The sequence below is a fragment of the Pelobates fuscus genome, chromosome 8, assembly GCF_036172605.1.
Source record: "Pelobates fuscus isolate aPelFus1 chromosome 8, aPelFus1.pri, whole genome shotgun sequence".
NCBI lineage: Eukaryota > Metazoa > Chordata > Amphibia > Anura > Pelobatidae > Pelobates > Pelobates fuscus.
In genome coordinates this window covers 54365068-54380963 of record NC_086324.1, presented here as the reverse complement: position 1 = coordinate 54380963, position 15896 = coordinate 54365068, and the positions used below count along the sequence as shown (strand labels likewise).

Sequence of the window (15896 nt, the reverse complement as noted above, 5' to 3'; positions counted from 1 at the left end):
CCTGTATATTTACTGACATTATATAATAAGTACTAATCATTGTCGTCCATTGCATGTTTAACACCATAACCACTAATAATTGTATTGTGACCTTAACTTGTGCTTTGACCTATGCTAACCGTACTGTAACCGCTATTTGTAAAAGACGATGTTACTGGGGTGTGTTATAGACGGGTAATTCGTATATAGAGAATTATAGCGTGGGTGACTGTATAGTTACGCCAAAGGGCATAATATTGATTATATAGTGACTGGTGTAACAGCTGTGTGTGTACGGGAATTCCCTGAGTGTTTATTGTTATTGTGTACGTTTCACTTGGTAACCGTACCACGTGGTGCTGTTGCCAGAGGAAACGGGTGTGACTGTTGAATAGTACGCGTGTATAGTATTCGTTGTCGACGACGTTCCATTGTTAAGTATGGGTGCGTCGCAGTCAACGATTCCGGATCCCTTAGGATGTATGGTTAAGAATTTTAAAAAGGGATTCAAAGTTTGTGATTTTGGGGTAAAGATGTCTCCTGTACGTTTGGTCACTTTGTGTACTAGGGAGTGGCCTACTTTGGTTGCGGCATGGCCGCCACGTGGCAGTTTGGATCCAACTCTGGTACAGCACTTACACGTGGCTGTATCGGGTAGGCCTGAACTTTACGGCCAGTTTCCTTATATTGACTGTTGGAGACAGGCCGTAAATGACTCGCCAAAATGGCTCCAGACATGCCACGAGGAGCAGTGTCGCCTCATGGTAGCTAGGACTTGCTCGTCCACTAGGACTGGTGTTAGGCCCATTTTGGACACGCCCCCTGAGTCCGAGATCCCTTTGCCGCCCCCTTACTTTCCGTTAAGAAGAAGTGACGCAAACGCAGGAAGTCCTGCACCCCTCCCCTCATTACCCTCATCCACTTCCGCTTCCTCCTCCAGTACAGGATCCACCCCCCCTCGTACTAAATCTCCCCTTCCGGAACCAGAATCCACCCCCATTAGAAACGAATATCCTGATTTGGCGCCACTTCAGACTTCCGGTCAAGCTTCATCTAGCTCGGCTCGAAGTGTTTTATTTACGACCTTTTCCCAAAACCGACCTCCCACATCCCCATACCCTATCTCTCCCCGACCGGAACCCATGACTGACGCCTCTCTACGTAGCCCCATCCAAACCCGACAGTTGACTGGTGCCCAACAATTAAAGCACTATCAGATGCCTCTTCGTCTGAATCCCGGGTCAGCTTATATCGATGCCGCAGGTCAAATGGCACACGCTGACCCAGTCTTCGTATATGTCCCATTTACCACAACCGATCTTTTAAACTGGAAGACCCATAATTCCTCGTATACTGAGAAACCACAAGCTATGACTGATCTGTTCACCTCAATAGTACAGACGCATAATCCGACATGGGCTGATTGCCAGCAGTTACTAATGACTTTATTTAACAATGAGGAAAGGACAAGAATAAATCAAGCAGCCATTAAAGCATTAGAGGATAGAGCCCGTGCTTTGAACCAAGCCAATCCAGCAGCATGGGCCGCGACACACTATCCCAACACCGATCCCGATTGGAACGTAAATGGTGCTGATATGGTTCAACTCAGAGCCTATAGAGACGCTATAATTGCTGGCATGAAAGCCGGAGGAAAGAAAGCCATTAACATGTCGAAGACAGTTGAGGTGATCCAGAAAAGCGATGAAGCGCCCAGTGTCTTTTATGACCGATTATTGGAGGCATACCGCTTGTATACCCCCTTTAATCCGGAAGACGCAGACAATTCCCGAATGGTTAACTCCGCCTTTGTCAGCCAAGCATACGGAGATATTAAGCGCAAGCTACAAAAGTTAGAAGGGTTTGCAGGTATGTCCATCACCCAACTAATGGAGGTAGCAAATAAGGTCTATATGAACAGGGATACAGAAAGTAAGAAAGAGGAAGAGCGCAAGATGCGTAAAAAGGCTGATATGCTAGCGGTAGCGATCGCAGGCGTAGATAAACGGGGCCCAGATAGAGGCAATAATAGATGGAGTAGGGAGCCTTTGAGTAGGGATCAATGCGCGTATTGCAAGGAAGAAGGGCATTGGAGGAACGAATGTCCGCAAAGAGAGCAGTACGAGAGAGACCAACCCAGGGCAGGCTACGGAAACTTTAGAGGTAGAGCGAGAGGTAGAGGAGGCCCCGGAGGGAGTAATGGTTATAGAGGGAGTAATGGGAACAGAGGAAGTGTTAGGGAAGACAGGTATATTCCAGCAGCGCAAAGGTCCCGCGATAGAGAAGGTAGGGACTTTGTAGGATTGGCTGACACTGTCATGGAGGACTATTGATACCGACCGGGCTCCATCCCCCTTGGTCGAGCGGAGCCTATGGTCGATGTATCAATAGGGGGGAAAAGGAGTGCGTTCATGATCGACACTGGTGCTGAACATTCAGTGGTGACTAATCTAGTTGCTCCTCCATCTGGAAGGACTATTACTGTGATAGGAGCAACTGGAAGAAGTGCTGAAAAACCGGTTCTTAAAAGTCGACTCTGTACATTGGGAGGCCACGTAGTAAAACACCAATTCCTTTATATGCCTGAATGTCCAGTCCAATTGCTGGGACGTGATATGCTATCAAAATTACAAGCGCAGATTACGTTCCTACCAAATGGAACAACATCCTTAAAGTTTAATGGACCTTCAGGTATTATGACTTTATCCGTACCAAAGGAAGAAGAGTGGCGACTTTATACAGTGTTGACTAGCCAAAACCCTAGGAGTGATGAGACATTGTTTAACATACCAGGAGTTTGGGCAGAGAACAACCCACCAGGACTGGCCCGCAATATTCCACCAATAAAAATTGAACTGAAACATGGGGTTTATCCAGTGAGCCTTGTGGCGAAACCGACCTCGCCACGTGTCCTTGGAGGGGGCTGATTGCCCGCCTCTTGCCTTTGGACTATGGACCAGACTTTATGGGAATGTGATACCCCAGATAGCCATACCATGGAGCCTATTCATATAATGAAAGACTATGGGAAAGACTTTAGCTCCATGGCAATTGTACTGTGTGAGTAGGATCTGCGCGCTATTCGGTAGTTTTGTGCGTGCAGATCCCAGCTATCTGGGGATAGGTGAAATGTCTGTGTGTTATGTGTAAATGTGACTTTATGTATTTTAAAGTGTTTTATGTTGTTTTGCAACCATGTGGTTAATGGAGTCTGCCTTTAGTCCTGGGTAATTGGATTACTTCTCCAATTAACTCCAGGGCAGAAGGGAGGAAACCAGGGTGCATTGTGGGGATGTTTTTCTGCCAGCCAGAAAGGAACAAAAGATACTTTTAGTAACTTTTGAACCCCTGGTCGGATTCATGCCATTTTTTAATATGTTGTTCCCCTGAATGGATTGATTGTGGATATGTATTTTTATGTGAATGTGATGTATGGTTTTAAAGTTATGAAAGTTGTGTAAAAGTATATTTTACACTGTATGCATAATGGGATTATGTGTCACACTAAAGGGGAGGGGATGTGTGGGAGGTAACATCTATGTCATTGGTTCTTTTATGCCTCCCCCTGGGTGTGGCCTGTATGTGTGAGTTGGAAATAAAAGCCAGGCTGGATGAGCCAGTCCAGAGTTCCTGTTTTAACCCTCAAAGTGAAGTGTCGTCTCATTATTGGGGGAAGGATTGATTGTATGCTGTTCCAGTTTGACTGCTAGGATTGAAAACCTATTCGTATGGTTCCTATTCAATGGTCTACAGCATTCATATGCTTGGGAGAATTTAAAGGTTTCTCGGATTCGGTGATTGTGGTGTCTGCCAGAGTGCTTGGAGTCCTCAGGAAGCGCTAGGAGCATCCATTAACGGAGGTACCCGGTCGGGGTGCCAGGCGATCCGTTACATTGGTGGCAGCGGTGGGATGGCGTCCTAGTGCGAGGAGAAGCAGCTCAGAGACACTGGTAACGTTTGGAATTACAAATTGAGGGCAACGCTAGTATCCGTACAGCGCCCCTGGCTACAGCAGGATGGAATCAGCTAGTTTTTGGACAGCGTTCCATGATGAGGAGGAGGAGGCGGCCGCGGACTACAGGGATGCAGACAGAAAGGAAGTCTGGTATGATGCCCTGGAAGACGCCCAGTGGCGGCGAGGTGAGAGTCTCCCCAGTGATGAGCAGCGGCTACAGAAGCGTGTGGCGATGCGCATGTATCTATTGGGAGAGCAGCCCCTGGATGAGTGGGTGACAAGACTAGAGACCCTGGTATGGCGAGAGATCTGGCTAGACAACGCATACCAGGCCCTCTGGTGGCATACCATTCGACTTACCCCCTGGACGGCCGAGCACGACTTACCGGAGGGGGATGATTATGATGGCCCGGGTTTATTATGGGATGCCTTGGAGGACGACATTGATCTTGGCAGCACGGAGGGGTCTAGGTTTTGGGACATCTACGACTACCGGATGGGCATGTATGTCTGGGCTGACGAATGCGAGGTGAGCAAAGACATGACCCACCTGGTAACAAGGGAGTGGGAGCTGGAGCAGGACTACCAAAACCTGCTCAGCTTCGTGCAGCTCCAACCTACCCGACAAGCAGAACCAGACCTCATAGACTGGTCCTGGAGAGACCCACAGATGGCAGGTGGAGATGGGATCGAGGTCTCTCTACTGGCCCTACAGGGATGCTGGGCAGTCGGCCCAGATCCCCAGCGGCAGGTTACAGTTCAGAGAGAGGAGCTTGTTACACCCTCTCTCCAGCGGCAGCCTAACCCACCAAGGGGAGACCGTAAGCCCCACACCAGCGCAGATGGGACCGTGGTCTCTGCGCCCAAGTTACAGGGAGCTGAAGGAGCCGTCCTCCCTCCCCAGCGGCAGTGTGATTTGTTGGGAATTGGGAGCCCGGTCTCCATTCCCCAGCGGCAGAGTATCCAGCAGGGAATAGAGAGCCCATCCCCCTTTCCCCCACAGCAGGACTCTGTGCTGGGAGGAGAGACAGTCGGTCTCCCTCCGCAGAGACGGGAAGTATGCATGGGAGAGGAGATTGTTACCACCTCTCCCCAGCGGCGGATCATTAATGTACAGGGAATAGAGAGCCCAGTCTCCATTCCCCAGCGGCAGAGTGTTCTAATGGGAGAGGAGATGGTTACCACCTCTCCCCAGCGGCAGCTTAATGTACCAGGGGGAGACTGTAAGCCCCACACCTGTGCAGATGGGACCGTGGTCTCTGCACTTCCAGCACAGGGGGTAGGGACGGTCGGTCCTGCCCCCCCACAACAGGGCTGTTTAGCCAAAGGGGAGACAGTCTGTCTCCAGCAGCAGAGCTGTGTAACTAAAGGGGAGACAGTCGGTCTCCAGCAGCAGAGTTGTGTAACTCAAGGGGAGACAGTCGGTCTCCAGCAGCAGAGCGGTGTAACTCAAGGGGAGACAATCGGTCTCCAGCAGCAGAGCGGTGTATTTAAAGGGGAGACAGTCTGTCTCCAGCAGCAGAGCTGTGTAACTAAAGGGGAGACAGTCGGTCTCCAGCAGCAGAGCGGTGTAACTCAAGGGGAGACAGTCGGTCTCCAGCAGCAGAGCGGTGTATTTAAAGGGGAGACAGTCGGTCTCCAGCAACCAGGCTCCAACCAGACTACTCCCGTGGTAGTGCTGGCAACAGGACAGAGTACCGCTGGTCTCTGCCCCCTCAGCAACCTACCAAGGCAGCCTACCAGTCCCCCACACAGCCGTGGTGAGGCACCTGAACCTGGACAAGATTCTCCCTCACCCAGGTGTAGTAACTGTTTATTGTGGGTGGGCTGCTCTGCTGTTTCTGTCTTGTGGGTGGGCTGCTGGACTAACAAGGGCACTGACCGGCAGGAGGTCAAGTACCCTGTTAGTCTGGGGGGTAAAGGGGAGAAGTGTGGCGAAACCGACCTCGCCACGTGTCCTTGGAGGGGGCTGATTGCCCGCCTCTTGCCTTTGGACTATGGACCAGACTTTATGGGAATGTGATACCCCAGATAGCCATACCATGGAGCCTATTCATATAATGAAAGACTATGGGAAAGACTTTAGCTCCATGGCAATTGTACTGTGTGAGTAGGATCTGCGCGCTATTCGGTAGTTTTGTGCGTGCAGATCCCAGCTATCTGGGGATAGGTGAAATGTCTGTGTGTTATGTGTAAATGTGACTTTATGTATTTTAAAGTGTTTTATGTTGTTTTGCAACCATGTGGTTAATGGAGTCTGCCTTTAGTCCTGGGTAATTGGATTACTTCTCCAATTAACTCCAGGGCAGAAGGGAGGAAACCAGGGTGCATTGTGGGGATGTTTTTCTGCCAGCCAGAAAGGAACAAAAGATACTTTTAGTAACTTTTGAACCCCTGGTCGGATTCATGCCATTTTTTAATATGTTGTTCCCCTGAATGGATTGATTGTGGATATGTATTTTTATGTGAATGTGATGTATGGTTTTAAAGTTATGAAAGTTGTGTAAAAGTATATTTTACACTGTATGCATAATGGGATTATGTGTCACACTAAAGGGGAGGGGATGTGTGGGAGGTAACATCTATGTCATTGGTTCTTTTATACCTCCCCCTGGGTGTGGCCTGTATGTGTGAGTTGGAAATAAAAGCCAGGCTGGATGAGCCAGTCCAGAGTTCCTGTTTTAACCCTCAAAGTGAAGTGTCGTCTCATTATTGGGGGAAGGATTGATTGTATGCTGTTCCAGTTTGACTGCTAGGATTGAAAACCTATTCGTATGGTTCCTATTCAATGGTCTACAGCATTCATATGCTTGGGAGAATTTAAAGGTTTCTCGGATTCGGTGATTGTGGTGTCTGCCAGAGTGCTTGGAGTCCTCAGGAAGCGCTAGGAGCATCCATTAACGGAGGTACCCGGTCGGGGTGCCAGGCGATCCGTTACAAGCCTAAGACAATATCACATTCCGCAGAAGGCTAAGAAGAACATCCAATCCTATCTGGATAAGTTCATACGGTATGGTATCCTAAAATTCTGTACTTCCCCCTGGAACACCCCATTGCTGCCTGTTCAAAAGCCCGGTACAGATGAGTATCGACCTGTACAGGACTTAAGAGCAGTCAATGATGCGGTTGTTAGCATACATCCAGTTGTACCCAATCCATATAACCTGCTTGCTTTAATTCCGGGCGGGGCTACTTACTTCACAGTCTTAGATCTCAAAGATGCCTTCTTTTGCCTCCGAATTGCCGCAGAAAGCCAATGTATTTTCGCTTTCCAATGGGAGAACGCTGTAACGGGCTCAAAACGCCAAATGACTTGGACAAGACTGCCCCAAGGGTTTAAAAATTCACCTACCCTATTTGGTTCAGCTCTAAGTCAAGATCTACTGGATTTCGAGTCTATCCCAGGAGAATGTGTATTGTTACAATATGTAGATGACTTGTTGATAGCAGCAGTTACAAAAGAAAAATGTCAGCAAGCAACGCACGATCTACTACATATTCTCTGGAAGGCAGGATACAAGGTGTCCAGGAAGAAGGCTCAGTTGTGTTTGCCAACTGTCAAGTATCTGGGATTCCATATCTCTGAAGGTCAAAGGATTATGGGGCCAGAGAGAAAAGAAGCTGTCTGCCAAATACCAATACCCAAGAATAGAAGACAAGTGCGAGAATTCTTGGGGGCAGCAGGCTTCTGTAGGATATGGATTCCCAGCTATGCGATACTGGCAAAACCTCTGTACGCAGCCATCAAAGGTACAGAGCACGACCCCTTCTTATGGACCCAAGAACAGCAAACGGCATTTGAAGATGTGAAGAAGGCTTTGATGAGTGCCCCAGCATTAGGTCTACCTGATCACACACGACCATTCTACTTATATGTACACGAGCAAAGAAGAATGGCTGTGGGAGTATTGACACAGTACTTGGGATCATGGCAAAGACCTGTTGCCTACATGTCTAAGCAACTGGATGCAGTGGCCAGCGGACTTCCACCTTGTCTAAGAGCCGTAGCTGCAGCCGCCCTGCTAGTAGCTGAAGCCGATAAACTCACTCTGGGTCAAGAACTTTATGTACGAGTCCCACATGCAGTACAGACGTTGTTGGATTACAAAGGAAATCATTGGTTTAGTAACAGCCGTATGACCAAGTATCAAGCAATGTTGTGTGAAAACCCAAGAGTGCATTTAGAGACTGTAAACACCTTAAATCCAGCTACCCTTTTGCCGCAACCTACTGAAAGTCAACATGATTGTTTGGAAGTAATGGATGAAGTATTTTCAAGTAGACCAGATCTTCGTGATTTTCCCATCCAGAACCCCGATGTTCAATATTACACCGACGGCAGTAGTTATGTGAAAGAAGGGATCCGCTATGCAGGATATGCAGTGACAACAATAGACAAGGTGATAGAAGCTCGGCCACTGGCGAAAGGAACATCAGCACAAAAGGCAGAATTAATAGCACTAACACGAGCGTTACAATTGGCTGAAGGTTTAAGAGTAAATATCTATACGGACTCTAAGTATGCGTTTTTAACCACTCATGCCCACGGAGCTTTGTATAAAGAAAGAGGACTACTGAATTCAGAAGGCAAAGAAATCAAGTACGCAGCTGAAATCCTACAACTATTGGAAGCAGTGTGGGAGCCGAAAGAAGTCGGTATCATACATTGTCGAGCGCATCTGAGAGGAGATGGTGATGTAACCAAGGGAAATCGGATGGCAGATAGTGCAGCTAAGCGTGCTGCTGAATCAGGAAGACAGGAGTATGTGGGGCATATAGCTGCTCTTATACCAACTCCACTGTCCCAATGGACTCCAGTTTATACAGCTCAAGAAGAGGAGTGGTTAAAGACTGAACCGGGAAAGTATTTGGAGAACAAGTGGTATCAGCTAGAAGATGGAAGAATAGTCATACCAGCATCACTAGCGGTAGAAATTGTCCAAAATTATCACAACGGGACACATTCTGGGAGAGACAGTACTGAAGAATCTCTCAGGAAACATTTCTACATACCAAGATTGTCCAACTTGACTCAGGCCATTGTACGCAGATGTGTAACGTGTGCTAAGAATAATGCAAGACAAGGACCAGTAAAGCCACCAGGAGTCCAGTTTATGGGGGGACTCCCCATGTCCGATCTACAAATAGACTTTACAGTAATGCCTAAATCGGGTGGACATCGTTACCTGTTGGTAATTGTGTGCACCTATTCAGGCTGGGTAGAAGCATGTCCTACTCGTACAGAGAAAGCAGGAGAAGTTGTAAGATTCCTGCTACGAGAAATAATACCCCGATATGGACTACCCTGTTCTATAGGATCGGACAATGGTCCAGCTTTTGTTCATCAGTGCCTACAACAACTGACTCATATGCTTGGTATAAAGTGGAGGCTTCATACTGCATATAGACCCCAGAGTTCTGGTAAGGTAGAGAGAATGAATAGAACTATAAAGAACCAGTTGGCTAAAATGTGTCAGGAAACCCAACTTAAGTGGAACGTTCTCTTACCCATAGCTTTATTGCGAATCCGCAGTACCCCTACCAGAAGGATGGGCCTCTCTCCTTTTGAAATCATGTATGGGCGACCACCTCCCGTACTTGGTAACTTAAGGGGGGACTTGAGTCAGTTGGGAGAAGGAATTACCCGGCAGCAGGTTGTAGAGTTGGGTAAGACTATGGAGGAGGTACAGAAATGGGTACAAGATAGATTACCTGTGAATATTTATCCCCCTGTTCATAGTTATCATCCAGGAGACCAAGTGTGGATTAAAGAGTGGAATAATGTACCGTTAGGGCCCAAGTGGAGAGGTCCTTATGTTGTTCTTTTGTCTACCCCTACAGCGATAAAAGTAGCCGAAGTAACTCCGTGGATACATCACTCCAGGGTTAAACCAGCAGCAGTCGATTCTTGGCAAATTACAGCAGATCCAGAGAATCCCTGCAAGATCCGGTTGAAACGCACTACTCAGTCGGAGTAACGAGGAATTATTGTGGATTACAAATTTTATTGTTACAGGTGTGAGTGAGAAGGCCATAATAAAGCCTGTCCGCTTACCAACACATAGTGTATAAGCCAGGAAAGTCTCGAAGGGACACCTGTGAAGACGAGCAGAACTCCATTCCCTGCAGCCCTCACATCCTGGAAGCTGAGGTTCCATCGCACGGACGAAGACTGAGGATGACGGCGAAAGATGTGCTTTTGATTGTGTTTATTTATATGTGTTTTTATATTCAGGAAGGTAGAGGTACCGACACTCCTAGCTGTGAGGTATGCATTAAGACTACGAGAACAGGTAACCATATTTCCCAAACCCTAATTTGGCATTCACAATACGAATGTAAAGGAGAGGTATCAAGATGTAGATACCTAAATATAGACTATAGTGTGTGCCATTTAGGAGTAGGAGAACCTAAGTGCTTCAGTCCAGAGTATCAACCTCGTACAATTTGGTTGACTCTCAGGAATGGAGATCCTAAGGGGACCCTAATTAATAAGACGGTGTTAGAATCCGTACATTCTTCGGGTGTTCTGCTATTTGATGCATGTAAGGCGATATCAAGTGGTAGAAAACCGTGGAATGTATGTGGGGATCTTAGATGGGAGAGGACGTATGGGTCTAATGATAAATATATTTGTCCCAGTAGTAAAAATAAATATGTGAGTCCTAGATGCCCAAATAAAGACTATAACTTTTGTCCATATTGGTCTTGTGTGGGGTGGGCGACTTGGGGACAGACAGTAGATAAAGACATGATAGTGACTAAGTTGCCGACTAGCCCTTATTGTAAGTCTATGGAATGCAACCCAGTCCATATACTTATTAATAACCCCGACAAGTTCCTAGATAAGTATGGAAATTTATTTGGGTTTCAGATATACGGGACGGGTTTAGATCCTGGGACATTATTGTTTATAGGAATAGAGACTGATACGGTATCCTCCCAGACTCATCAAGTATACCATTCCTTTTATGAAGAGATGAGTATAGATAATAAGATCCCCCATAACGCTAAAAACCTGTTCATTGACCTAGCTGAAAGTATTGCCGGTAGTCTTAATGTTACCAACTGCTATGTGTGTGGAGGTACTAACATGGGAGACCAATGGCCTTGGGAAGCAAAGGAGGTAATGTCCGGTTCTGAGGCAGTTGACCAACTAATATCTACACAAGCCGATTATCATTTGAGTGTTAGAGGTAAATCTGAGTGGAGATTAAAGACCTCCATCATAGGTTATGTTTGCATAGCAAGGAAAGGAATAATGTATAATACTTCTGTAGGAGAATTAACTTGTCTAGGGCAAAAAGCTTATGATGATGATACTAAAAATACAACTTGGTGGTCGGCTTCAAATGTCTCAGAACCATCTAACCCGTTTGCTAGATATGCCAGTTTAAAGGATGTGTGGTTTGATTTATCCATCACATCTACCTGGAGAGCCCCAGCAAATTTGTACTGGATCTGTGGTAAGAAAGCCTATTCGGAGTTGCCACAGGACTGGGAAGGGGCATGTGTGTTGGGTATGCTCAAACCATCCTTCTTCTTGTTACCGATTGAAACAGGTGAGACTTTAGGTGTTAAAGTGTATGATGTGAATCATAGGAAGAAAAGGGGACCCTTAGAGATAGGCACCTGGGAAGATAATGAATGGCCTCCCCAGCGTATCATAGATTATTATGGGCCAGCCACGTGGGCAGAAGATGGTACCTTTGGTTATAGAACCCCAATTTATATGCTCAACCGTATTATAAGATTACAGGCGGTGGTTGAGATTATTACTAATGAGACCTCACAAGCACTCAATCTTCTAGCGAAGCATAATACCAGGATGAGGACAGCAGTGTACCAAAATAGATTAGCCTTGGATTACCTTTTGGCAGTAGAGGGAGGTGTATGTGGGAAGTTTAACCTGAGCAATTGCTGTCTTCAAATAGATGACGAAGGGCAAGCAATAGCTGAGCTTACTAGCCATATGGTTAAACTAGTGCATGTGCCTACTCAGGTATGGAAAGGGTACAATCCAAGTAGTTGGTTTGGTAGCTGGTATGAGTGGTTTGGAGGGCTTAAGGCAGTGGTAGGTGGAGTCCTACTGATTTTACTGTTGTGTCTACTCCTACCGTGTCTTATACCCTTAGTAGTTAGGTCTGTGCAAAGCCTGATAGGAAGTATAGCAGAGAGGAAGGCTGCTGCACAGATAATGGCGATATATAAGTATAAGGCTCTAGATCAAGGAGAACCAATGCAGGAAGATGAGTGTTAAAAGATTCACATCATAAGATAAGTCTGGTCTGGTTCATGGTAACCTGAGGTATATGCAAACCAAGGTTAAGTGATGCCTCAAGTAATTGTGAAATATCAGAGGCATCAAAGGGGGGAATGTGATGTAATTCCAGTAAAATACAAGTTTAGCAGGCTAAGATTGCCACAAGGCATATGTATGTATATGTGTTTGTAGTATCAGTTAGTTAATTACACGTAGCTAAGATACTGTTATCACTGTACTGACCAGGTGCAGGAATGTAAGAACTGGAATTACGCGTCCCTCTCCTTTGTATCAGATGAGCCACGTGGTTAGACCGGATGGATGAGTTTAGACTCTATTTATTAAATAGGTTAAGGGTATGTGTGGGTGTAGTTAATTGTGGGAGGAGCTACAGTGCTATATAAGGAATGTACTCTATGTATTCAGTACTCAGACTTTGCTGTATTTTGGTGACGCTAGTCCCTCTGAGTCCCGATCGGTGATCCAATAAAGAATCTCTTCCTTCCTGAAGAAACCTGTGTCCATCTCTCTGTGCTTGGCTTCCGTCAGTTTCTCCGGTATCAGAATAATACATAATAAAACCAGAAAGTAGTGTCCAGAAACATTTGTCACATAGCAAGTGGATAAAAAGCATGTGTTTCAAAACAACACAAGGACATGTAATGCAATGAAATACTGGTGGCATGTAAGGAGATACATTTTCATAATTACCACCTTGATTTCTATGTAGCACTGATTTAGCACTGGTAAGTGGAATGAACTCCAGATGTCGAGAAAGAGTAGAAAATAAATCAGTACCCATCGGTACAAACGCTTTCCGTGGCAACATAAGAGACTAAAAAAGAACCTATCATTTTCTTAATTAACACCCACCAGTGCACTTCTTAAAAATAGATTCTATATTGTAATATCAAAATGTTAAATTCTTTCAGTGCAATTAGGAGAAAATTGCTATACGTATATTTTTTTTATAATTGTTATTATTATCAGTTTTAAGCGTAAGAGTTCCAAAACCAGATATCCCCAACAGTTCCTGAACCAAACCTAGATCAATGTAAATACATCCATAAAGCTTGCCCCTTTCTCCTCCAAGATTTCGCTGCAGTACACACATATGCATCCCCCACCCCCAATTGGTGCTGTATCTCACAATACTTAAGAAAGAAAACAGAGCTTATCTAATGCACCAGACACTCCTAACAAAGACAAGGATATATATATCAGTTGGGGTCATTTTTCTATTTTCTTTATAAATCTGCTACGGTGAGAGGGAGTCTCTATACCTATATAAACAATGATGTAATGTCCAGTGTATATTAAGCATTGAAGGTGCATTATCCATACAGCCTGTGAACACTAATAAAGCAGGGCAGGATCCCATTAGGAAAGTATATATTGCCGTCATGCTGACATTGATTGAATTCAGATTTACAATTATGGAGTCATGACAGATAGGGGTTAATGTCACCTTTTGAAGCGTGAAACAGCTATTTCTCCTCTTTACACTGAATTTATTTCAGACATAGAAAGGTGTTACAGATCGCATTCCATGAACTCGTCTTTTTCCCAAACTCCATTTTATATATATTTTTATCTTCATTAAAAAAAAGATAGAAATTAACACATTTTACTTTAAATGATTATATATTCTAGAGACTGTAAGCTCGTTTGAGCCGTGTCCTTGTCAATCTATTGTTCCTGTGATATTTTCGTAATTGTCTCTATTAATAAATTTCCCACATTTATAATATTGTAAAGCGCTGCGGAATAAGTTGGCGCTATATAAATACCCCTAATAATAATAATAAATATATTATAGCTTGTAGATGTGGGTAATTTTGGGGTGAAATAATGTAAATTTAATGTTGTGTTTTTACTTTCAGACTATAGCTGTCTATATAACAATAATGAGATCTATAAATATATTTATTTTCTGGCTGGTGTAAGGGTATTTTATTATGGAATCCCTCCATGTTGATGTGTACTAGGCTCTATACACCCATCCACACAGATGTGGTAATGCTTGGCCCCTCCTCCCTCTCTGCAGACTGATGCCCCAGGCTTTCTCTTGTTACTACAGCCGTGACGATAGAGTCGCTGCCAACTGATCCAGCCCCCTGGCCGTCCAGCAGCAACCTCTGGCAGGTGACTGGATAGCGGCGCTCTATCCCGCCCACTCACTGTCTCTATCCCCCCTTGCCCCCTCGCTGGCTCCCTAGAGGGGATAGAATAAAAAAAAAAAAAGGTGAAGCCGGAGCCCCCATTGGCTGCCGAACGTCTAGGAGACGCCGTTCGACCAATCAGCTCCCGTTGCCTTGTGTAAAGCAGTGAGGCGATTGGTAGGAAGGGTTTTGTCCAATGAGCGGGGCCGGAGAGTGGCAGGGGGCGGGGCCGCTGGCAGCGCAGGGTGTTTGTGCTGTGGGTTTTCTAGTTACAGCTGCCGCGCGCGCCCACAGGTGCAGTATTCGGCAGTGGACACGGTGTGCACGCGCTCCCCAGCTCGGTTCTCCCCCCTCCCATGAGGTTCCGGTACCGAGCTCCCAGCTCGCGGTGTGCGCCCTGTCAGAGACTGTGTGATAGCCGGGGGAAGGGAAGATGTCTCAGCAGAGGGTGAGGAGGAGCGGGTCCCCCCCGCCGCCGTTAAACCCGGTGAATGGGGCGGCCGGGGCCCCCGGGAGCCGCCTGCAGCCCATGAGGGCCACCGTGCCCTTCCAGCTCAAGCCGCACGGCAGCCCCACGAGGAGCGGCAACAATAACAACAACGGGGCCTCCCAGCGCACCTCGTCCCGCAGCACCAGCCCCACCAGGGGCAGCAACGAATCCCCCCCGGCCCTGAGCAGCTCCCGGGGGAGCCCCACCGTGTCCACCCAGACCGGGGCGTCACCCACCCGGGGTCACCATCACCACCACCACCATCACCACCACCACTCGCACCATCACCACCACCATCACCACCACCACAGCCAGCAGCAGGGCTCCCCCACCTCCACATCCCCGGGAGCCGAGCCCTCCATCCCCGGGGCTCCATCCTCCTCCTCCTCCCCGTCCCCTGTGGCTCTGACTACTGTGGGAAGGACTGGCTGGCAGCAGAGGGGCTCCCCGGAGAGGAAAAGCCCCAGCTCCCCCAAAGGTAACTATGCAGCTCTCAGTGGGCTGGTTATCAGTAATGGTTACTCCATGGCAAACCAGCTAGTCCAGGCATTATCCCCTCTGTATAGACTGCTGCTAGCCAAACAGTGCAATATATAGATCAATAGTGATGGTAACTGGGTATCGATATAAATTGCTGCTGGCTAAACAATGCCAGCTATATAGAGAGTGGCTAACCGGGGACCGCTAGGTAGACCGGCGCTGGCTAACCGGGGACCGCTAGGTAGACCGGCGCTGGCTAACCGGGGACCGCTATCTAGACCGGCGCTGGCTAGCCTGAGACCGCTATCTAGACCGGCGCTGGCTTACCTGGGACCGCTAGGTAGACCGGAGCGAGAAGTCTAGTACTATATATCAGCAAGTGCTGGTCATAGGTTGTCAATATAGATGATAGATTAGTGCAGGGGTAGGCAACCTTCGTCACTCCAGATGCTGTGGACTACATCTCCCACAATGCTCTTATAGCCATAATGCTGGCAAAGCATCATGGGAAGTGTAGTCCAAAACATCTGTAGTGCCTATCCCTGGATTAGTGCAATCTAACCTAGT

General features: G+C 46.9%; 1 protein-coding gene across 3 annotated transcripts in view; it reads left to right on the top strand.

Moving 5' to 3' along the window:
- The first annotated feature begins 14611 nt into the window (after positions 1-14611).
- Positions 14612-15896, top strand: part of FAM117B (family with sequence similarity 117 member B) — a 42708-nt gene continuing 41423 nt past the window's right edge. Inside the window, exon 1 of one of the 3 annotated variants that reach the window (XM_063429835.1) lies at positions 14612-15339. In XM_063429835.1, coding sequence (XP_063285905.1) covers positions 14793-15339 — 547 coding nt within the window. In that variant the 5' untranslated portion in view covers positions 14612-14792. The remainder of the gene's footprint in view (positions 15340-15896) is intronic. The other 2 variants (XM_063429834.1, XM_063429836.1) reach the window with 2 other exon arrangements.